Source organism: Scatophagus argus, chromosome 5, assembly GCF_020382885.2.
Source record: "Scatophagus argus isolate fScaArg1 chromosome 5, fScaArg1.pri, whole genome shotgun sequence".
Lineage (NCBI taxonomy): Eukaryota > Metazoa > Chordata > Actinopteri > Scatophagidae > Scatophagus > Scatophagus argus.
This window is the reverse complement of record NC_058497.1, coordinates 26,706,210-26,730,360: the sequence shown is the minus strand read 5'-3', so window position 1 is coordinate 26,730,360 and position 24,151 is coordinate 26,706,210. Positions and strand designations below refer to the sequence as shown.

At 48.6% G+C, this 24,151-nt stretch overlaps 3 protein-coding genes across 7 annotated transcripts in view; 2 read left to right on the top strand and 1 right to left on the bottom strand.

Annotated features, from left to right (window-relative positions):
* Positions 1–727, top strand: part of rnaset2l (ribonuclease T2, like) — a 4,278-nt gene extending 3,551 nt beyond the window's left edge. Inside the window, exons 8-9 of the mRNA XM_046390126.1 lie at positions 1–16; positions 298–727. The exon at positions 1–16 is cut by the window's left edge and continues 59 nt beyond it. Coding sequence (XP_046246082.1) covers positions 1–16; positions 298–498 — 217 coding nt within the window. The 3' untranslated portion in view covers positions 499–727. The remainder of the gene's footprint in view (positions 17–297) is intronic.
* A 6,286-nt stretch (positions 728–7,013) lies between these two features.
* supt5h (SPT5 homolog, DSIF elongation factor subunit) lies at positions 7,014–22,420 on the bottom strand. Of its 5 annotated transcripts, none has more exons than XM_046390121.1 (31): positions 22,295–22,420; positions 21,183–21,283; positions 20,846–21,002; positions 20,647–20,715; positions 18,517–18,522; positions 16,685–16,696; positions 16,524–16,593; positions 16,148–16,216; positions 15,832–15,897; positions 15,720–15,750; positions 15,559–15,627; positions 14,659–14,910; positions 13,899–13,988; positions 13,744–13,814; positions 13,446–13,551; positions 13,219–13,309; positions 12,968–13,104; positions 12,638–12,793; positions 12,012–12,158; positions 11,780–11,926; positions 11,512–11,637; positions 11,236–11,320; positions 10,995–11,102; positions 10,798–10,900; positions 10,444–10,571; positions 10,188–10,293; positions 9,948–10,106; positions 9,089–9,257; positions 8,724–8,921; positions 7,963–8,058; positions 7,014–7,493 (listed from the first exon to the last, which is right to left on the bottom strand). In XM_046390121.1, exons 2-31 carry the CDS (start codon positions 21,267–21,269, stop codon positions 7,353–7,355), a joined length of 3,252 nt encoding a protein of 1,083 aa, XP_046246077.1. In that variant the 5' UTR covers positions 21,270–21,283; positions 22,295–22,420; the 3' UTR covers positions 7,014–7,352. The 5 variants fall into 5 exon arrangements, with proteins under 5 accessions (XP_046246077.1, XP_046246075.1, XP_046246076.1 ...); XM_046390119.1 differs by lacking the exon at positions 22,295–22,420 and adding an exon at positions 21,504–21,664; XM_046390120.1 differs by lacking the exon at positions 22,295–22,420 and adding an exon at positions 21,504–21,635 and having other exon boundaries at positions 21,183–21,298.
* Positions 22,133–23,280, top strand: triap1 (TP53 regulated inhibitor of apoptosis 1). Its single transcript, XM_046390124.1, has one exon. It carries the CDS (start codon positions 22,265–22,267, stop codon positions 22,487–22,489), a length of 225 nt encoding a protein of 74 aa, XP_046246080.1. The 5' UTR covers positions 22,133–22,264; the 3' UTR covers positions 22,490–23,280.
* The last annotated feature ends 871 nt before the right edge of the window (positions 23,281–24,151 follow it).

Below are 24,151 nucleotides of genomic sequence, written 5' to 3'. Positions count from 1 at the left end.
TGTCACAGACGACAAGGTGACGTGTTCAGTGACTCTGCCGTCCCGTTCCTGTTTTTAAGCCGAGCACACCCACGCAGCTGCACACTTCGATCAGCGATTGATCGGCTGATGAAGCGATGTGGATATGACAGCTCAGACAGGAGCTGATCACGAGCTGATCACGAGCTGACCGGCCACGCTGTTCGGCTGAGTTACAGCACCGAGTACCTGCAGCGACGCGAATACTCAGCAGAAGTACTCGCAGTACTTTCAGTGTCAGCAGTAGCTGTGTCTCATGTCCATGTCCTCCCCCCTCAGGACAGAGAGGTGTGGTTTCAGGTGAAGGTCCCTCTGTCTCGTAACCTGACAGTCGGCTGCAACCACCGCGGTGACGCTGACGGGGAGCCGGCATCCGCACCTGGAGCCGGAGGGACCTCACCTGGACATCCGTGCCCTCCTCAGGTCCCCTTCTACTACTTCCCCATAGACCACGAGCAGCCACGGCGGCCCTGCGGCTAACGGACAGCAGCTCGCGAGGTCCTGCTTGACCCGACTGTTATCACCACCTGTTATGCGTTATTGTTATTACTGTTATTATTATTACTGTTATTATCAAAAGCATTATTGTTAATGCTGTCATCGTCATTCCAATACTGTCTGTCTCTCTGCCTGTCTCTCTCCCAGTCTCTCTCTCTCTCTCTGCCTGTCTCTCTGCCTGTCTCCCTCTCTCTCTGTCTGTCTCTCTCCCAGTCTCCCTCTCTCTCTCTCTGCCTGTCTCTCTCCCAGTCTCCCTCTCTCTCTCTGCCTGTCTTTCTCCCAGTCTCCCTCTCTCTCTCTGCCTGTCTCTCTCCCAGTCTCCCTCTCTCTCTCTCTGCCTGTCTCTCTCCCAGTCTCCCTCTTTCTCTCTGTCTGTCTTTCTCCCAGTCTCCCTCTCTCTCTCTGCCTGTCTCTCTCCCAGTCTCCCTCTCTCTCTCTGCCTGTCTCTCTCCCAGTCTCCCTCTCTCTCTCTGTCTGTCTCTCTCTGCCTGTCTCTCCTCCAGTCTCCCTCTCTCTCTGCCTGTCTCTCTCCCAGTCTCCCTCTCTCTCTCTGCCTGTCTCTCTCCCAGTCTCCCTCTCTCTCTGCCTGTCTCTCTCCCAGTCTCCCTCTCTCTCTGCCTGTCTCTCTCTCTCTCTGCCTGTCTCTCTCCCAGTCTCCCTCTCTCTCTGCCTGTCTCTCTCCCAGTCTCCCCCTTCCTCTCTCTCTGTCTGTCTCTCTCCCAGTCTCCCTCTCTCTCTCTGCCTGTCTCTCTCCCAGTCTCCCTCTCTCTCTCTGCCTGTCTCTCTCCCAGTCTCCCTCTCTCTCTGCCTGTCTCTCTCCCAGTCTCCCTCTCTCTCTGCCTGTCTCTCTCTCTCTCTGCCTGTCTCTCTCCCAGTCTCTCTCTCTCTCTGCCTGTCTCTCTCCCAGTCTCTCTCTCTCTCTCTGCCTGTCTCTCTCCCAGTCTTCCTCTCTCTGCCTGTCTCTCCTCCAGTCTCCCTCTCTCTCTGCCTGTCTCTCTCCCAGTCTCCCTCTCTCTCTGTGTCTCTCTCCCAGTCTCCCTCTCTCTCTCTGTCTGTCTCTCTCTGCCTGTCTCTCTCCCAGTCTCTCTCTCTCTCTCTGCCAGTCTCTCTCTCTCTCTGCCTGTCTCTCTCCCAGTCTCTCTCTCTCTCTCTGCCTGTCTCTCTCCCAGTCTTCCTCTCTCTGCCTGTCTCTCCTCCAGTCTCCCTCTCTCTCTGCCTGTCTCTCTCCCAGTCTCCCTCTCTCTGTCTGTCTCTCTCCCAGTCTCCCTCTCTCTCTCTGTCTGTCTCTCTCTGCCTGTCTCTCCTCCAGTCTCCCTCTCTCTCTGCCTGTCTCTCTCCCAGTCTCCCTCTCTCTCTCTGCCTGTCTCTCTCCCAGTCTCCCTCTCTCTCTGCCTGTCTCTCTCCCAGTCTCCCTCTCTCTCTGCCTGTCTCTCTCTCTCTCTGCCTGTCTCTCTCCCAGTCTCCCTCTCTCTCTGCCTGTCTCTCTCCCAGTCTCCCCCTTCCTCTCTCTCTGTCTGTCTCTCTCCCAGTCTCCCTCTCTCTCTCTGCCTGTCTCTCTCCCAGTCTCCCTCTCTCTCTCTGCCTGTCTCTCTCCCAGTCTCCCTCTCTCTCTGCCTGTCTCTCTCCCAGTCTCCCTCTCTCTCTGCCTGTCTCTCTCTCTCTCTGCCTGTCTCTCTCCCAGTCTCTCTCTCTCTCTGCCTGTCTCTCTCCCAGTCTCTCTCTCTCTCTCTGCCTGTCTCTCTCCTAGTCTTCCTCTCTCTGCCTGTCTCTCCTCCAGTCTCCCTCTCTCTCTGCCTGTCTCTCTCCCAGTCTCCCTCTCTCTCTGTGTCTCTCTCCCAGTCTCCCTCTCTCTCTCTGTCTGTCTCTCTCTGCCTGTCTCTCTCCCAGTCTCTCTCTCTCTCTCTGCCTGTCTCTCTCCCAGTCTCTCTCTCTCTCTCTCTGCCTGTCTCTCTCCCAGTCTCCCCCTTCCTCTCTCTTTGCCGGTCTCTCCTCCAGTCTCCCCCTTCCTCTCTCTTTGCCTGTCTCTCCTCCAGTCTCCCCCTTACTCTCTCTTTGCCTGTCTCTCCTCCAGTCTCCCCCTTCCTCTCTCTCTGCCTGTCTCTCCTCCAGTCTCCCTCTCTCTCTGCCTGTCTCTCTCCCAGTCTCCCTCTCTCTCTGTGTCTCTCTCCCAGTCTCCCTCTCTCTCTCTGTCTGTCTCTCTCTGCCTGTCTCTCTCCCAGTCTCTCTCTCTCTCTCTGCCTGTCTCTCTCCCAGTCTCTCTCTCTCTCTCTGCCTGTCTCTCTCCCAGTCTCTCTCTCTCTCTCTGCCTGTCTCTCTCCCAGTCTCCCCCTTCCTCTCTCTTTGCCTGTCTCTCCTCCAGTCTCCCCCTTCCTCTCTCTTTGCCTGTCTCTCCTCCAGTCTCCCCCTTACTCTCTCTTTGCCTGTCTCTCCTCCAGTCTCCCTCTCTCTCTGTCTGTCTCTCCTCCAGTCTCCCCCTTCCTCTCTCTCTGCCTGTCTCTCCTCCAGTCTCCCTCTCTCTGTCTGTCTACACTGAGTTGGGTTCTGCTCTGAGGTTTATGCCTTGTAAAAGTCAGTGTTTCGTCTCCACTGTCGCTGGTTCATGGGGGGTTTTGTTGGTCTCTCTGGACCAAAAATCAAATGAAAGAGTTTGGTGTGGACCGGCTCTAACTGTTGTTGTGATTTGGCGCTACATAAATAAACTGAATTGAATTTATAAACTCAGTAATCATCTTATCATTTTGTAAATTATCCTCCCACTTATATTCAGACAGGTTATATCTTTAGGGTGGTGCTGCCACGGTGAGTCCTCATCTCAGTCAGATCCAGTCAGGATGTCCTCCACCAGCTCCACCCTCTAATCCAACTATAGTTGGCCCTGGATATTTACTATATTTACTATATATATATATATATATATATAGTATTACTAAATATTTGAGTATCTAGCATTTACATTTATCAGTTTCATGAACTTTAATTATTACTCATCTGAACTCAATATTTTTCATATCTAACAACAACGTAAAAAAATGAGTAAGTTTTGTTACGCAGAGCGTCATGACGTGGCCCATTCGCGGGCAAAGAGTGGGTTCATGGGTAATCCTGCGGTGTTGCAACACGAGGCCAACCAGCACGGTGAAGTTGGAGGAAAAAGTGTCGGTAAGTAGAGCTCTTACAGTTTTTAAATCAATGGCGACTGTCTTCCAGCATAAGGCTGGGTGTTGTTTTATTCTCTCTCCTAAACACTGTCGCGACCATACTGTTGTGCTGAAGCTAGCTAGCTAGCTAGCTTGGTTCGCTAACTTTCTAGCCACCAAATTTTAAGTTAACACGCGGTTTATTTGGTTAACACACAGTTTCACAGCTAACGTCAACCAAGAAGGGGTGTAAAAACAGTTTTATTCGTATTCTAGCGCCACACAACATGCTCAGACATCACCTGATTCCGTCGCGGCATGGTGGGCGTGGGGGGAGGGGTAGACATTGGGCATTGAACGTATGTTTAGCTTTCACCTCTCTTTCCCTTAGTTTTTTCTCACATGAGGTTGCAGTAACGTCACGGCGCTCCGACGTTACGCTTTTGTGGGAACAGCCACGTAAGGTAGTTATACCTCCGAGCTACAGACGTTCCTCACAGCGACCGACGACAGAGCTCGTCAGCCGGTCAAAGCTCCGCCGTGGCCCAGCGGGGGGCGGTGTATGTGTGCATGCACACGCGTGTGTACCGTGGTGTTTCACAGTTTCAAACGGGGTTAATGTACACTCATTTGCGTGGCTCTCAGTCATTGACTGTGTGGTCTCAGTAGGCCACTTAGGCTGGTTTGGAATGAACGGAGTGAGCGGCCCGCCGCCGCGCCTTCAAATGTCCGCCTTACGTTTCATGATTATTGTCGTAAATACGTACGCCACCGCGCCGCTTGTCAACGTGCATGAGCACAGCATCAGTAGCTTCTTCTTTGTGTGCGGTAACGACAGAATTAAGTGTACTGCAGTTAACACCTCAAAACCAGGTATGCACTGTGAAACTCTGGGTCGATGGATGACGCTCATGTTTTTTCTCTGTGTTGTTTATTTCAACTTTGGTGCCACAGAAACTTTACTGAGCTATTTTAAGCCATTTTGTGTGTTTATTGAGCAACGGAGCTGAGGAATGAATGAACAGGAAACGAATGACAGCGTAGCGTTCAACAAAAAATACGGCTGCACCCAACCGTGACTGTCGCCACTGGTGAGAGCCCACTGCCACGCACGCACACCTGCTCCTACGTGAACCACCGCCCCTGCAACGCCCACACACCTCAAACACGCCGCGCCGTGTCTCTTTGGCTTCTACAACTCGCGGGTTAACTCAGTGCGGGACTGTACAAGTTACCCACATTGATTTATAGGTCAGTGTCCTGCTCTTATGTTAGTAGGTAGTATTTGTGTTGTGACATGCAGGTTGAAAATGAGCTTTTGACAGTTATCTTTACAATGTCTACAGGATGCTGCAGATGGACCAGCCAGCGTTGAAGAGCGGTTGGCGGATGAAGTGATGGCGATTTGCCTGCTGCGGAAAGATGGGTCAGTCAATGTTGGCATAGTGATTGAGGGCAACACCATCCTCAACAGTCTTGGGGATCTTAGCAGAGCCTGCTGCTATCTGTTGGGACTGATCTATGCATTGGATCTTTGATACCCCCAAGAACCTCAAATACAGTTTTGAGGTATTCCAGAAAGTATTGCTGGATCCTGGAAACCATCAGAGTTCAAAGACTGAAGAATGACCTCTGTATGTAGTTGCTGGCTGTTGTTCAGCAAGATGCTCTCTGATTGAGGGAATTTTTCATTGGCAAGCTTTACCTGTCTCAAGTATTGAAGTTCAACGTGTTAATGTTTAGATAATAGTCTTAATGTGGTCAAAATGTAATTCTTTGTGAAGTTTAGCCATATGCTGCATTTCAGCCAGATGCTCATATGGACATTGTCAAGCTCACTGGTGATAAGTCAATTCAATTCAATTCAGTTTAGTTTATTTATATAGCGCCAATTCACAACAAAAGTTATCTCATGACACTTTCCAATTTGAGCAGGTCGAGACCAAACTCTGTAATTAAATTGTAAATACAGAGAGCCCAACATTCCCCCTTGAGCAGCACTTGGCCACAGTGGAGAGGAAAAACTGCCTTTTAGAAGGCAGAAACCTCGGAGCAGAACCCGACTCAAGATGGGCGGCCATCTGCCTTGACCGGATGTCACAGTTCAGGGACTGAAAAATGACCACTGGCTACTGTTGAGCAAGATGCACTGAGGGAATTTTCAATGGGCAAGGTTTTCCTGTCCGGGTTATAGAAGTTGAATGTGTTCATGTTTACATAAGAGTCTTAATGTCATCAGAATGTTGTTCTTAATGCTTTTCAGCCAGGTGCTGCATTCATTTCAGCCAGATGTATGTACACATGATGCAGTGCTCACTTTTAAGAATAAGTCACAGTTCAGAGTTTTTCAGAGATTTGGCCTACCTCTGTATGTAGGTGCTGGCTACTGTTCAGCAAGATGCTCTCTGAGGGATGTTTTAATTGGCAAGGTTTAGCTGTCTGAAGTATAAAGTTTAATGTGTCTCAGTGAGGTCAAACTGTGGTGCTTGGTGCATTTCAGCTGGATGAAAATCAAACAACCAGTGCATAATAATCCCAGAGTTTATGTAATGCAAGTTGAGAAATCTCAGACTCTGTTCAGAGGTAATGTTATTTTATATTTTTGTCAAAGACAAAATAAATGTTTAATAAAATGTTATGTAGAATGGTGTTTTATATTGACCTTAATTAAAAAAAATATCTGTTAAAAACATCAAGTAAATGTAGCAGGTTTGTTTAGTTAAATAATCTAACTTTCAGTTGCATCTACCTGAAATTGTAATTTTATCTACTCAGTTTCTTGAGTGGTTTGAATGTAGGGTTTCTATTGCATAGACATAACATTTTAATTAAACAAAATAAATTTAAGATTTCATGGTACTCAATATAGTTACCTAGATCAGCTTAAAAAAATTAAGTACATTTTGCTTAATTCATGAGGTAAATTTAACTGATTTCACAGATTTTAAGTTTGCTCAATATTTTGTGTGTAATACTGTTACACAGATTAAATTGAGTAGAGTATAGGGTCATTTTTCTGAGTGTATGGTTACTCGGGGCTTCAAAAGCCAAGATGGCGACGGCCATAACGCCAAATCGAGGCTTCCATTCGGTTCACAACAGCAATCACACACACGCTCACTTTATTATTCATTCAGAACGTAATCACCACATCCTGTTTGGGTATCCTGACAGCAGGTTCTGACTGCACTCGGGCTGCACAGCTGGAGTAAAACACGCAGACCTTCTGAAGAAGTGATAAACAGGAGTACCTTCCAGCTGAATGAGGACGCTGTGATGGATTCACATGCTGCCGCTTTCTGGAGCGCGTCGCCGTAAAGCGCGGCGTCATGTGACCAAAAACCCACGTGCAGACTGACAGATGGTTCACGGTTTATTGACAAACTGCACTTTGTTGTTCTCCCTCCTCAATGCACTGACAGGACATGAAGAAAGCACTAAAAACAGTTTCATAGCACTACTGAGGAAAGTGAAGCTAACAAAAACTAAAAAAAAAACCAAAAAGGAGCGGAGGAGAGAGCGACACCTGCTGGACACAAGGAGAAACGACTTCAGACGCCTGAAGGTCATCTCGTTCATAAATCTGTTGTAACTTTGGACAATGAGATGATTCTGATCGACAAAGACATAAAGACAAAATCCATGTGTTCTCGTGAAGTCTTGCATGTGTCTCCAGCCGTCCACTCGTCTGTCCGTCTCTCAGTGCTCGAGGCGTCCCAGGAACCTCAGGTTGAGGATCTTCAGCTGGTCGTCCAGCTCCATGCGGACGATTCCGTCGTCTCCGTCGATGCTCAGCAGGATGCCGGTCGCCTCGCGGTCCTCTCCCAGAATCACCTTCACCTGGACACAACATGAGCGGCTTTCAGCATCTCTGTGAGGACACTTGGCATTCCAGATGTTCAAATTCGCATTAAAATCAGCCTCAAATTAACTGAACTGACCTGAAGATCTGAACGGGAGGAAAATCTGAAAAAAACCTGATTTTTTTGACAGAAAATCAGTTGGAGTCCTCATGTTGGGACCAACAGCCCGCCTGTCTGAACTGTCATCGTACAGATTTGATGTGACTGAGGGACCCAGGCAGAATGTCCACATACTTTTGGCCACGTATCTGTGTCTAATGAGCCGACTGAGACGTGATCTTTCCTCCACTTTAAATGGCATCAACAGCTCACTGCTTTAAACGTCCAGCTGATGGTTTTACAGCCGACGTCAAACTCAAACCCAAAGCGCGACGTGTGTTAACACCTGGAAGGTTCTGGCAAACGCGTTGAAGGCCGAGTGAGTGGAAGCTGCTGTTCAGCTTTACCTTGTTGTTCTTGGTGGGAGTGACGGGCTCCAGGTGATCACTGCTGATGCTCACCACCTTCTCAGACTCCTGCATGAACACCGAACACATCCCGCCCTGTAGACAGAGACAGACAGACAGACACACACACACACACACACACACACGTGACCAACTGCATGTATCATTTTGAAGACAACATCCAAATCTAACGTCATCTTCAGCACGCTGCTCCTGCAAGGAGAGCCGAGTGTTCTCAAGTGAAATTACTAAAACCGAAATAAATCCTGAACCAGAGGGACAGTTCAGGACACAGTGCTGGACATGCTCCCTGACTGATCCGAGCAGCAACATCTGGAGCGCCCATCTGGCTTACAGCTGCTTTCAGGTGGTCACAACACTTAGAAGTTCAGGGGTCGAGTCCCCGCCCCGGACCGTCACGCGGGGCCTGAGCACGATTCGTCATCTGTTAGCTAATGACGTGACGCTGTGGCAACACAACACCACACACTGCAGCCTCCTCGTAACTCATCTCAGAAAGGCGGCGAGCAACAGCACGTGTGGATTTGAGGAACACGGACTTTCTACATGATCACCCAGAAACAAGAAGTGAGAAACAGGCCTGTGGTGTCAACTGCACTGCATTTCTGCCAGAGTCCACAGAGACCTGGTGCTGGTTAAGGTAACTGATGACAGTAGGGGCGCAGTCTGAAAGCAGTTCACGACCCCGTGTAAACACAGATCTGATGGCACAGGACTTCTCATGTGCTTGTATTTGTTACCGTGACGCTCCTGATGACTCCGGTCTGTCCCATCAGGTCCATGAAGGAGTCCTTGACCCGGACCAGGATGTCGGTGGTCACCCAGTCGCTGCTGCCCTGCTCGATGTTGGAGCCCGGGGTGTGGGGGTTGTACCCCCCTGGAGAAGGCGCTCCGGGTGTCATGGGACTGTAGCCCACGGGACTGGGACTGGGACTGGCCTGTGGAGTCACGGTTACAGAAACACTCATGTGGAGGACAAAGAAAGCTTTTCCCGCTGAGACACTTCAGCTTCCTTTAATCTGAAGCAGAAAACATTTAGAGAGCTTACGTGTGCTGCGACTCGACACTGATGTGTTTTAAACACTTCATTACATGAGTTACCTACCTGATAAGCCATGGGGGACGGGGTCGGGTGGTAGCTGGCAGGAGAGTGTGTGTTCTGGTAGCCGACCGGTGAGGGCGCCACCTGGTGGTAACTCTGAGGACTGGGACTGGGCTGGTAGGAGCCCTGAGGGGACGGGGCCGCATAGGGAGAATACTGCTCTGTGTTGTACCTACACACACACACACACACACACGTTAGACATCAGTCACATCTGTTCTCTGAGAAAAGCCAAATGAGTGCACTTAGGATTTAAGGTTATTCTAAATATCAAACTGTTTTCCCCGAACAAACAGGACAGAGGACACTCAGGCATTTAGCTGCCAGAAGCTGATATACTGGACCAGTTCTTACCGTGTCCACATCTAAAGACAAAAACTACGTTTCTGCTTTCACCATCAGACAGGAAGAACACTTAGGCTGTCGTGGAGAAGAATGAACTTCTCTGCACAGCAGCTCTAACATCTGCATGGAAACCACTGACTGAACATAAAGATGGACAACATGAGAGCTCCCCCAAGTGAAGCCCAAACACCTGGACGCCCCCTGGTGGCTGGCTGCAGTACAGCTCATAAGCCCCTCCCCTTCACGTTAGCAGATGAGCCATGAGTCAAACTAAGAACTCAAAGTACACCTCAAATCATTTTGTCCCAGAGATTGTTTCTGTCATTTTAGGTAGTTCTTATCACACTGATGTTCCACCTCTCGATCACTACTGCACAGACTCCAAAGTGCTTCTAATGACATCACCAGAACAAGATGGCAGCACTCGTATCAGGGAGATTTTGACTTCACTTTTGTACAATGGGAAGAAGTGGAGCCACGTCGGCCGTCACTTTAGATGCTGATGGTTGATACTCACATAGCAGGTGTGCCAGGTGTCTGAGGGTTGTACTGCGGGTTGACTTGTGGAGACGGGACCTCTGGGTAACCCGGTGTCTGAGGGTTGGGGGTCCCCCCGTAGCCCTGAGGGGACGGGGAGGGCTCATCGTCATAGCCAAAGTCGTACTCCTCTTCATTCCTGGAGAGAAGACACTCATGAATAGGCTGAACTGTGTGTGTGTGGTGTGCATGCGCGTGTGTGTGTGCATGTGTGCATTACCTGGAAGGTGTGTTGGGGTTGCTGGGGTCCCAGGCTCCACTCTGACCTGGCGTCCTGCTCCCATCATGCAGTGGGGTCTGAGAGCCGTAATGAGGCGTACGGCTTCCTGTTAGAAGGACGAAGGATGACTCTCAGCTGCACAGCATTGTGGGTAATAATTCAGCTGGTCTGTACATGTTGATTGTTTGGTCTAATAAAACTTGACATCAGCCTTCACTGTTTCTAACTTAATCTGATTGGTTAGTTGGAGTTTTACCGTCATGCAGCGGCGTCTGAGACCCGTACATGGGCGTTCTGGACCCGGTGCCGTACATTGGAGTCTGGGAGCCATACATGGGAGTCCGACCGTGGGTGGAGGTCATCCCACTATGTTTCTTAGCTCCCCTGGAGGGAAGGAGGGGGTGGCAGGTGGTTAGAAAATTTAGAAACTGGAGCACATGTTGAGTTCTGACAGAGAGACTAACAGCAAAAGAGAACAGGGCTGATGGTACTGCAGCAGGTCAAAGTACTGCAGCAGGTCAAAGTACTGCAGCAGGCCAAAGTACTGCAGCAGGCCAAAGTACTGCAGCAGGCCAAAGTACTGCTGACTGAGCACGCTCTGAGGACATACATGGTAGTTAAGCGCTGTCGGTCCACAGAGATGGTCTGACAGGTGGAGTGCAGCTCCACTCTGGCTGTAGACTCTGTCGCGTCCTTCACCACACCGATGTAACCTGGGAAGAGGAGGAAACTCATCAGAGGAGAAGTTCATGGACCAGACGAGGAGACTCAGCTGACCTTCATCAGTCACATGACAACTGATGTCACCTTTGTAAGGACCCTGGGAGATGCGGACCGTCTGACCAATCAGCTCGTTGTCTCTTCGCCCTCTGCCCCGGCCCATCCCTCCTCCGCCTCCTCCTCTCTGCGGAGCACCTGCATGACGACATACACCGTCAACATCACAGCTCTTTTCTGTTTGAGCACTAAATATTCAACGCATTTAGCAATTAAAGCAGCTGACAGGTGCTCAGCAGCAAGACAACATTTTTTTAAAAAAATCACTTGCCTCCTCCACCGTGGTGCATCGGACTGCTGATCCGAGGGCTCATCGGAGCAAATCCTCCCACCGTGAAGTTGGTCACGTCTCTGGGCTGGAGGACGCAAACAGAAACACGCCTTGAAACGCTTCACCTGCAACAGGTCACCGTTCAGAACTACTGGACACAAATGCTGCTAAAACCACAGGAGGTTCACAGCTGCAGACAGTCACTGATGTTACATGAAAACACTTTGGCCAATAGGAGCCCACAGTGACACATCAGGCAGCCAATGAGCTGCTGACCTTGGAGCCACCAGCCAACACCAGGTGTCGGGTTTTGCAGACAAACATGCCTCCATTCTCCACCAGCTTCTTACAGTGGAGGAAGGCGAAGCCTCGGAACAGGTGCCGAATCTCCCCCTCACGGCCCTGCAGGAGGAACGAACACACACACACACACACACACACACACACACACAGTCTCTCAGCTTTCAAAGCAAACCGCTGTGCGCTTTGTCGCGCAGGACGTGTCTGAGCTCCGACGTGACAGGAGCTGACGAGCGGCTCTTACAGAGTGCGGCCCGTCGATGACCTTGACGATGTCCTTGACGTGGATGTTGTTCTGCTCCGAGTCCAGAGCCACAGCAAAGCGGTTGTCTTTCCTGCGGTTCACGGCCTGGTGCCGCACCGTCAGCACCTTCCCGTGCATGTTCAGCACCTGAGACACACGAGTCGGTCACTAAACTCTGCTAGTCTGGGAGATGAAGAAGAAGCTGGTACACGATTGGCTCTCGGACACTCACCTGAAACGTCTCTCGCTCTAGTCGGACGATGACGCCGACGGTCTGCGGGTCCAGCTGGACCAGCTCACCCCACTCATGCTGTCCTCCTGCATCGACGCCGGACGCCGTCTCTGAGCAGAGCTGCAGGTCTCTGGGCAACACCTTCAGCTGTGCTCACACACACACACACACACACACACACCTCAGGCATGTTTCATATGGTATGAAATGACAAACACTGCGGTGCATTAAAGGTGCTGAAGTCAGTTATCCGATAAGCTGCCAGGTGTGTCTGATTCTGGCTCATCCACACCTGAAATCCTCCCAAACTGTTGCCAAATTTCATCAAAACCAAAGCTGCCATAAATCACTGATGCTCATTTATTTCAAATAAGAGCCTGCAGGACGCAGACATTCCACTCAGTGTGTGACTTTCACTGATGTACAAAAACACACTCACACACACTGAAGTAAACCTGTTTAAACTCAACTCGCTGCAAAACGCTGCCAGTTTAGATAAATCAAACACTGGCAGCCCTGACGGGTCCTCAGAGGCCTAAACAACCCGAGGGCTCAACTTTAAGTGTGAGCTACCGCCTTGTTTTCCACCAACCAGAACACGTCCAGCACCAACGGACGGCGGCTACCTCGTGCATGGTGAGGTCCGAGAACAGGATGACGAAGTTCTCCTCCACTCGGACGATGAGACCCGTGTCGCCCTCGTATCGCCCGGCGATCACCTTCACGTGGTCGCCCATACGGAAATATTTTCTCAACTCATGAGCCGGGAACTCCAGGGGGTCCTGCAAAGGAACACACACACACACACACACACACACACACAGAGTTCAGTCTATTCATGAGTGTCAACAACATCATGAGGAAATGAGATGAGATTCAGGTTAGGACAGGTAAGAATACGGATGCTGGCTCTTATACTGAGGGTTCAGACAGAGAATGTGTGTGTGTGTGTGTACCTTCAGGTCTTCATGTTTGGGCATGATGGTGATCTTGTTGCCATCCACACTGAGGATTTTCCCCTGCAGGTTGATCAGCTCTCCCTCACACACCTCCACGTTGTCACCGGCCTGCAGGTTGTGTTCACGCTCCTTACCTGCACACACACAAACAAACACAGTTTGGTGTCGTCGCACCACTTTGAATTGAATTATATTGTAAATACCCCCCCCCCCCCAAACACACACACACAGACAGACAGGCACTCTACCTGACTCGGTGACCACCTCCAGGTCGAGTCCTTCAGGCTGGTCTTCAAACTTCTCGAGCTCGGACAGCGTGGGCTTCACTCCGTCTGTGATCTGCCAGACAGAAACACAAAGCAGCTGCTTCACGGCATCGTGCACCTCAAAGCACTTCACATGCAAAGCTTCGTTACAGAAAACAGGGAGGCTCCTCAGGGCCCCGCCGGAGCCCCTCTTTAGATGGCTTCCTCACCACAGCAGACATGGCGAAGCTCTTAAACAGGAATCCTTTGCGGCTGTAACGGTTCCCCTCAAAGATCATGAAGTCTCCGTCGTGGCTGACCTCCCCTCCGAGCGACCTGTCAGTCAAAGCGTCACCGACAGGCAAACACACACCTCATCAGCAACATCTTTTCTGCTGATGTTCGCGAGGAGCATTCGGTCGTCCAGACTGTGAACTCATCTGAATACAACTACGTCCAGTATTATCACTGTTGGCTTCTGTACACGCTTCGTGTGTACGGTGTGTGTGTGTGTGTGTGTGTGTGTACCTGATCTTTTCTGCATCAAACAGCCTCTGAGCAGGTCTCTTAAACTTCTTCCTCTTAGCGAACCAGTCTTTCTACAGACAGACAGACAGACAGACACTCAGCTAATCACGACCACAGTGCGTCAGGAGGATGGCGCGTGTTAGCTTGTGTTTTACCAGGCTCATCTTGGCCTTGATGCGGTCCAGGTCTATACGCGGGATCATCTTCAGGGAGATGGTGTTCTGACTCGGCTCCACGTAGTCCACCTGGAAAACACAACAAAACGTCTCACTCTGCTCATCAGTCACCATGACGTTTGAGCTCGTCCGCCCACCGCAGACGGGTCGTGTGCCGAAGACTTCGGGTTTAACAGGCCCATAAATCAACCCCAGAGACTTGCTTTAAGCCGGACAAGCCGTCCATGTTATGAGTTGCTCTGTTGTTTTGAACATTTACAACAAGCCAACCAGCTCCTTCAGCCGTTTTACTGTGGACGAAGAAACTTTAGCCGAGTTTCCGTCAGCATGTCGGGAGGACAAAATGACGACGTTTCCATTTTTGGATGAACTGTTCCTTTAAGAATCTTGTGTCAAATCAGTGATTTGATTATTCATAAGTTCCTGCATGTGTGGAGAACCACAAGCGTCACAAAAAAAGAGTAAGAAAGCATTTCCTGTGAATTTAACTTACTAATCGATGAATCGACTCAACGTTCAGCCTTAAAACGTGCTGCGTTATTATGCTGCATCTTATGCGACATTTAGATTTTTGGTGAACAAACCGTATGATTAACCCTTCAAGGCAACAACAGCAGCTGAACACTGAGACACACTGAAGCTTCTCATTTTTTGACATGAACGAGGGATGACGAGACGTTAGGGCTGCTGACGAGACGCTCTGATGTTTCGGTTGCTGGACCGTGCGACCAGTCGGTACCTGAGCGATGTCGTCCTTGTACAGGCCTCTCTTCAGCCGGACCCAGGACTTTGGCTTCAGGTTGGTGACCTCTTTGACGACCTTGAGGACGTCCGTCATCTCCTTGATGGGGACCATCTGCTGGTTCCACAGGCCCATCCTCAGGTTGCCGATGCCTTCGATGGCCGCCTTAACGTGCGTCTGCTTGTACGACTCCACGTAGATGTAACCTTTAACGTGATCCGGGGCGACCACGGACTTGATCTGCAGAGGCTGAGGGGAGGAAGACGAGGAGGAGGAGGAGGAGGTTTGTTCAGTAGTTAGTTAACACTGTAAAACAAGACCTCCACACTTTTTCCAATTCATTAAACCCATTACTGCATTACTGTATTACTACACTCTGTCTGTCTGACTCTGTCTGTCTCCCTCTCTCTGTCTGTCTGCCCACACTGAGTTGGGTTCTGCTCTGAGGTTTCCGCCTTCTGAAAGTCAGTGTGTGTAAATGCAGTTATGAGTCATTTCTGTCCCACCTGGACACCATCTGAACCTGCGAACTAACTGAGGCTAACTCAAATGTAGTAGAGTAAAACAAACAGCACAGTACACAGTACAAGACTTAGCGTAAATTTGCAGCAGACTTTAATTACTCCTGGAAAAACCTGAAAGCTCTGATCCACTGCGATCAGTCGGTCACAAGCTGATCCTGATTCACGTCTCCATCACTGCAGTAAAGCTCAAAATGCCTAAAATTCTACTTCATGAAAATGTCATCATTTGTAAGGATGATAGTGGAGACACTGTTAAATATCAGCAGCAAATGTCGGGGTGTCGTTCAGCTGAGGTGTCACGTCTCAGCTGAACGACACCTCAGAGTTCAGCCAATCAGAGCAGAGCATTCAAACACGTTACGCAGCCTCTTACTGTGTCTGTGAACTGGTAGGCGATGAACTTCCTCATCAGTGCGATGGCCGTCGCCCTCTCCTCTCCAATCTGAAAACACAGACATGTTGATGGAGTGTGTGTGTGTGTGTGTGTGTGTGTGTGAGAGTGAGTGTGTAAACACAGCGACAGAGGATACACACCTTACACTTGACCGTCCACAGGTTGGGATCCCTGAACAAGCAAATTTAGCATTAAGACAATTTCTACACACACTCATCATCACTGTTGATTGGTGGACGAGTCGTCACATACTTGACCCCAGGAAGTAGCTGCTGCTGGGTGATGTCATCTGAGAGCTCCTCGGACCCTCCAGAATAACTGCACACCACAGAAGAAGAAGAAGAAGAAGAAGACAACAGGATTTGGATCTCTGATGAACAGACACTTTATGTTTATATAAATGGGAAACATCGGGCCCAAAACTGGACACGAATTTGTGTTCAGTCTTGGATGAATAAACTTCATCAATAAGCCAATCATTCGGCAGCTCGCTGTGGTCACACACTGCTGTAAACACTGATCTGAGATCAGACATGTTTTCACAAGGTGAGTGAACAAAGATACTCACTGCTCTCCTCCTGAGGACTTGGCATACTTCCTCATGTAGTATTCACCCAGCGCCTCCTCTCTGGAGTCTCTGCAACACACATGCGTGCGCGTGCGCACACACACACACACACACACAGTTAGCCAATGACATTGTTGGCAGAACTTCAGTGCTTGTCACAAGACTTCACCTCAATTTGTGAAGATTAAAGCCTCCTCATCACTGCACACACACACCTGAAGCTTAATATCTGTTTGATCCACTCAACACACACACACGCCGCACACACTGAAAACAGCTGGATGGAACAGCTGCTCTCTGAGTCGTCGTAAATGAATGAGCCTCTGAACGTGAAGCTCTGTGAGGCCGAGCCTGGAGCCGAAGGGGCATTTGTTACCTCCAGAGGTTCTGCAGCCGTCTGGATCCAGAGTGATCTTCATCCAGAACCACGTGGTCCATGTTGGACACTGAGGCAGGGGACAGGAGACTCATGTTCAACATTAAACTGCAGAAATTTTGATGAAATTCTGAAGAACGACTGCTGAAGTAAAGACTTACCTTCAGCCTCCTCTGCTCAGGACCGACCAGCAACAAGGAAGAGGAGAAGGACGAGCAGAGAGATGTGACAAAGGACGGACAAAGGACATAAAAGATTGAGAAAAAGGAGAAAGTTCAGAAAGCAAAGAGGGAGGGAGAACAGAGCAGTAAGAGGGGGAAGCGGAAAACAGAGACAGAAGAGGAGAAAGGTACAACGCAGGTTTTGATGAAGAGGAGGATGAAGAGGTGAGGGCAGAAGCCAACATTGTCATCAGGGCAGAGCACACAGGAGCAGAGCCAGGCAGAGGCAACACAAAGCATGATGGGAGAAAAACAACAACAACAGAAAAACAAACAGATTAACGGTGAGAGTCGAGCACAGAGAAGCATGAGGCCGCTGAAGGCTTCGGGTGACAGTACAGCAGAAACAAAACTCTTCGCTGGGCTTTTCATCTCGTCTTCCTCGCTTCATTCATCTCACTGTCAACAAACCCCACCGAAAGACTCCGAACACGTCAGTCCGCCTCCCAGCACCGACTTCCTGTCTGTGGCTCCGAACTCCAACCTCACGAACACGGAGCAACAAGCTCAAATCGGTTGTTAATCAGGCTGACAGCAGGAAGTCAGACTGGATGGGGACTATTTTCAGATGCGGATTAATCCACACTTGGTGCTTTGTCATTCCAGGGAGTTTGTTGACAATAAAAAATATTCAGGTGGACGCTTGTTACGTCAATTTAAGAGTTGTTATCCCTGTTTTGGGCTCCTCCCACTCCAAAGCTCTGCCCACTGAGCACTGATTGGCTCAGCCAGAGAAACAGCTGTCAACAGCTGTGCTTCCATGAAATTAACAAGCAAATTTGATGCAAACTTTTGAAAAGTCAGAATAAAAGATGAGGCGCATTTCCATAAACTACTTTTTATGCAAAGTTTCACCAGAGGATGGATGAAATAAACAGCAGAAGAAGAGATTAGGAAGTGGAAGAGAACAAAGCTGTCCATCAACCATAAATCTCAGCGAAGAAGAAGAAACCAAAGCAGCGGCGTCGGCCATCTGCTGCCGCTTCTCCTCCTCCTCTGGAAGGAGGAAACAGCTGATCGGTCATGACTTTTAAGTTCAACAGATTTTATTGGGAAAAGGAGTTTCAATCTCCCCTTGTTAAGAGCTTTAACTGCAAACCCACCTTTGATAAACTTTGCACAATCAAGGACATTTTGTTAAATTTTGCAGTTTCCATCAACATGTTTTACTGCAAAGCTCCCAAATGTTCTTCAAAGCCTGTGAATGGAAACACGTCTACTGAGCGCCGACGGGGTTTTGTGTCCACTGTACTCGTGCCTCCTTCAGTGACAGAGTGCATTACCGTGTGCACACAAAAAGCTCAAAGCACACCTGTTAGTCAGAACGTCTCGAACCAAAACGTGTCTTCTATCAGGCAGCAGTCGGGCAAATGACCACAGCTGTCAGAGTCATGACTGAAACGTCGTCTGCAGCTCAAACCTCAGCATGCACGTTGCACTCAACATTCACGTGACTTCTGAGCTACGACCTGAAGCACGTGGTTGGATTTGCTCCGGACTACAGAACTCGGACGGACTTGTTCATGTGTGCTTTATCCAACGACAGAATGTTTCAAATGTTAAAAAGGTGTCGCAGCATTCAGGCTCCGCCCGGCAGGCCGGGCGTGGCCGGATTTGCCCTCAGTGCTTCCTCACAGTAAGCTGTGCTGGGATGAGGTGGGGTTAACACGTTCATGGATTTTTATCAAATGGATGAAGCTGATGCTCCGTTTACTTCAGATACACACACGTATACACATGGAAACATCAGAGAGTATCTGGAGGAGAATTACCGTTAACTGAAGAGGACATGCAGGACGGAGAGGGACGCCGGTGAGACAGAGAGAGTTCAGTCAGACAAGACCAGGTTCAACACTAAAGCCTGGACACAGGTCACAAGTCAGTGACGTCGCAGCACCTCCATCAGAACTAAAGGTCCTCGCATCTCAACACCACACAGTTTCATGTTTTTCATTCCCACAATGTGGGGTCAATACAGATTAACATCAGCGAACGGTTTGAGGTTAACTTGTCCTCAGAGGACAGAAACACAAACAAATGCTTCTTCTCTGCTAGAATGCACAGACTGTGAGAGTTCAGTCAGTGTTTACTGCTCTGACACGCACTGAGATTTAAGCCCGCGTGACGCTTCCACACTGCGTGCGACGAGCACTCGACGTGGACGTGAGCACTCGTCCAGCGTCCTCTAATGCTGACTCTGTACACATCAAAACTTCACACCTGCTCAAGTCCACACAGCGATGTAACTGCTGTCTGAGCATCTGCATGAATCCACGTAGCAAAAAATGATAAATGAGGCCCAGGTGACGTTCAGCAACGACGCACAGCGGGAGAGGAGCAGGATGTGACGTCAGGAAGAAGGAGCTGCGAAGCTCTAACCTCCACCCGCCTTCCACAGGCTCTTCTCACATTCAGACGTCTGCTCAAACGCGCTCTGAGGATTTCTGCGAGGTTAAAACTTGTTAAAACTCAGTGGTCAGCAGAGACACGGACGTACAAACTGCTGTTCTTATGGATCTGTTCCGACCGGCATTTTCAAACTTTTACAAGATTTAATTTAAGTCATTTCCAGTGATGACACGCTGAGCAAAAGGCCGTACAGACTTTTAGCATTTCTCATCCCGGGACTGAACAGGCTGACTCGTGAGTCGACTCCCTGACGTACCCAAAAGGCATCTGACGCTGTGCCTGAATGTCAGCTTCGAGAAAGAAACAACCTGCTGATCACAAATATTTATGAACGTACAACACACAAGTATCGTGTCATAATGATCATAAACAATCACAAGTTCAACTGATGCGCAAAGTCAAAATAATTCATATATTGGATCTACTTTGATGTCCCAACAACAACAAAAAAACATTCTTGTATTTTTTTTGTTTATTTCTTTAAAAAAGCAGCAGAGGTTTAAGTTGGACTGAAATGTGCCTAAATCAGATCAGAATTCCTTTATTTATCCCTGAAGGGAAATTCTTGAAATTCTAAATGCTGCCTCCACATGTAATCGCACAGTTTAAGCTGTGAAATCAGGCGGAGATCAGAGGTCACGCACAGACCAGCATGATGAGAACTGCTCCAGGCTCAGTTTCAGTGGACCGGATCCAGCTGAAACGCTGAACGGTTCTCTCACAGAGTGTGACAGAAGGTCCAATCAGGCTCAACTTCCACGCCGGTGATTTGCATGTTTTAGCCCATTAACTGCAAACGATGCACACTGAAACAAAAACTTGACTGCCAAAGAATGTTTCCAGTGTTTGAATATTTTCTTCCCTCACAGACGACTTCAGTTCACTTCACAGCAGCACGAGAGACTGGTTCCAGACTTTTTGGACCAATTAATCCGTCAGAGTCCGATTTTAATTCACTTCAATTTAGGTTATTTATACAGCTCCAAATCACAGCAACAGTCGTCTCACGACACTTTCCAGTTAGAGCAGGTCGAGAGCAAACTGTGTAGTTTGGAGAGAGACGACAAAACTGCTGCTGTCAAGCTTATCTTTGCACTGCGACACAGCTTTCATCGTCAATCGATTTGATACGTCTCCGATCAACTTCCTCTCTAAAACATGTATTGTTGACTTTAATGGTGGAACGGAAAGCAGTGACCAGTTAAAATATACTGTAATGCAGTTAAAAACACAGCAACATGCTCTGGAAAGTGAGGGGCAGTTATATGTTGTTTGTATGATTTGTAGTAAATGGGCTAAAATTTTAAAAACACCAGAATGGTCCTTTAATCAGAGCCAGGGTCTCTGCTCTCAGGATCCAAAGACAGGTCAGGTCTGTCAGTGCAGCAATAATAATAAATAAGAACACAAATATGTTGTTTGTCAGATGGAGGACAGTCTGGGGGACATCACATACGTCCCCTCCCACCTTGTGGACAGGCTGAGTGACTCACCTTTCTCCAGAATATCTTCAGCTCCTTCCTCCCACTGGTCTTCCTCATCCTCATATTCATCGTCCACATCTAAACAGCAAGGACAGAACCAGAGGGACAAAACTTTTAAGATTGCATTAAGGCTCCATTTATCTCTGAAAAGCAGAAAAGGGGAGAGGAGGGACAGTTTAAAGGGAGCTGATGACAGATGACACCGCACCGGCTTCATCCAGGATGAACCCTCCATGTCTCGGCTTCTTCCTGGGACGGTCATCATCGTCCTCTTCCTCCTCTTCATCATATTCTTCCTCATCTTCCAGGTCCTCCCCCTCCTCCTCCGCTACTTTGTCGCTGCCCACGGGGCTGCCCGCCTCCTCCTGGTGACGGATCACAACAGAAGCATCAATAAAGTGCGCAATGTTCTAACACGGTTGCATACTTTTATATCCGATGGAAGTTTTGGAAGAATAATCCACTCTGTAAATACTCGCATTCACTCACAATGTTTACCCGGATCCAGTGGACAGTTAGCATTAACTAGCTAGCGGTTAGCATACCTCATTCTCCTCCACTTCCTCGGCCTCCCCGTCGCTGCTGCGCTCACTCTGGTTGTCCGAGAAGTCGCTGTCCTCGCTGTCAGACATCGTGTAGCCTCAGACTATAGCAGCAAGCACTACACAAAAGCGTCGTTATTGACTTTGAATCAAAACAGGCGGAACAGTTAACGTTAAGCTAACAGCTGCAAAGCATCCCGGCCACAACAATCAAGATGGCCTCGCAAAGCATGCTAAAGCTGTTTGCATTGAAGTAACGTTCCACATATCTCCAAAACTGCAGCAATCAGATGGTCACTAAGAGGCTCCGAGACTGTTACTTACCCGTTTTAACTCCTGCTTTGGCTTTTAATGTGGTCAGTTACCAATCGAATGTAAATATCAGTCGTGCTCGATTAGGTTGCTCTGATGCCTCTTCACGTCTTCCTGGGAACCGTGAGATTTTGGAAAGTAACGCAAATGTCTCGCGAGGTTTGGACGGCGGCTCAGGCAACAGAGCACGAGGAGTCACTCGGTCTCTATTTTTCTGAAACTTACAAACCACATACAGAGAGACAGTTTCTCCTTTGACGTACACTAATAAAATGTAACAAAAATGTTGCTGCAGACAGTTTTCTCCTAATGGAAATAAATAACGTGTTAGATAACAATACCCACTTACAGCAATATCTATATAATAAGTAGGCACTTTGGTGCATTGTAATGCTCTCATAAAGTCACCGTTTTATCAACCAACAACATGCTGCTACTTGTGTTTCTATTCTGTTTTTATGTTTTTTCTGCAGTGAACCAGGAACTAAACGGGGGTGAATTTCTCCAGTGTAGTAAAGGTCTATTTTATCTTACGTTATCTTAAAAGACAGTTTGTGACTCCTCGAGGAATTAGTCAGAGTGATACTCAACTCCTAATACACAATCTCTGATACGTGGTGACGTTTAACGTTTGACGGCGCTCTCAAGTCAGCCAATCACATGACGCGCTTCAAGGAAAGTCACGGAGCGTTAACACCGTTCCTGCTCTTGAAAACACTTTCATAAATCCTCCATATTTTGTCTGCCCGTCAAGCGTGAGGGTGTTGTCGGAGATGAACAGCGTCGGAGAGTCCTGCACCGACCTGAAACGGGAGTACGACCAGTGCTTCAACCGCTGGTTCGCCGAGAAGTTCCTGAAGGGGGACCGCAGCGGCGACCCGTGCACCGAGACCTTCCGGAAGTACCAGCGGTGCGTTCAGAAGGCCATCAAGGAGAAGGACATCCCGATCGATGGAGTGGAGTTTATGGGCCCCAACAAGGACAAGCCCGAGAGCTGATGGAGAGGAACGTCACCATAACCATCAGTACTGATATCAAAACACCATATTGACCGTGGTGGGTCCACGAGGCCCACTGAGCATGCGCAGAAGCAGAGCTGAGCGGGATGAGGAGCGCGAACCGCAAACATCGACTGTGTGCGTTTGTGCTAACCAGCGGCGGATTTAGACTTCAAACACGCAAAACTGAGCCCAGAACCGAAGGGTTGTTTCATTTAAGTTTTCTATTTCATGTCTGCTGCTTGTCTGTGTGAGTTCGTTAACTTGACTAATGTTATAGTCACTCGATTAACCGCTGCTAAAATGAATCAGCGACCATAATGATCCATTAACTGTTTTAAGTCATTTCCAAAGTAAAACCAGATGGGCCTCTGGTTGTGGGAACTGCCGCTTTTCTGTGTTCTTTGCTTGTCTTTGGGTTTTGGAGGAAAGAAATTGTGATGGACGTTTATTTCTACTTTCAGACATTTTATAAACTAAAAGAGGAATAGATTAGCTCGAATTATAATTACTGGGTCAGTCAATGATGAGAGCGATTAGCTGGGATTACTGTGATTCATAGTCATGACACATTACTGATCTCTGAAGTGACATCTTTGTCCCTAAAGTTTACTTATTATTGTTTTGTCTTTGTGTTTTTGTCTTTGTTTACACTGTCTTACATTTCAGGCAGTTCTCATGTGAAGACATGGCATTTGTAAACAGAAGAGGCTAACTTTGAAAGATCTTAAATTGTGCTTCATTCATGTAAAAACAAGAGTAAACAGTAAAATTAAACGGGATGGAAAGTGTCAAAGTGTAAGAATCAGGACTGATGTCACTGAATGTTTCAGGCAGCCTGCGTTTCTCTCCTCAAGCAGCAGAACTGATGACCTGACGTCTGCTGCCTGACAGACTGGACTCGGGGATCCACAGTCACACTCTGAACCTGCTGACCCCACACAGATGGGCACATCTGGAAAAAGTTGGTCACAACTACCACAGTCCTGAGATTTTTCCAGGTCTTCGTTAAAACCAGACTCCACAGGCAAGGTGGTCCGGGGCCCCTGAACCGCAGGGACCAGATTCATAAAACTGGAGTTTCGTGCCTTACAATGGGCAATGCAGATGCATGAATGTGTGCGTTCTCCTGGAACTGGACACACGAGCCTCATTTCACCTGCAGCTGCTGGACGCGTGGGTGTAGACGTCCTTCAACGTGTTAATACTCGTGTTTGCTCCACCACAGAAGAAGAGTAGAACAACAAAGAATGAAACTGGCAAACATTCTAAAATGTTTTATGTCTTCCTCATCATATGTACAGAAAACTGTGTGTAAGCTGAAGTCTGCCTGCTTGTCACCTGACCAGGTTACGTGTTGGGAAAGACATGTTTTTTTGGGGGCAGTCGTGGATCAGCGGTTAGGGTGTCGGACCCGTAACCCCGTCCCGGTGTCCATGGCTGAGGTACCCTTGAGCAAGGTACCTAACCCCCACTGCTCCCCGGGCGCTGCACGCGGTCGCCCACTGCCCCGGGTTTGCTGTGTGTGTGTGCACGTCACTTGGGTGGGTTAAATGCAGAGCACGAATTTCGTTGGAGTGAGTTCCCTCCAATGACAAAATATGTCACTTTCATCTTTAATCTTAATCTTTAATCTTTTTTGTGTGTTTGTACAACTGACTG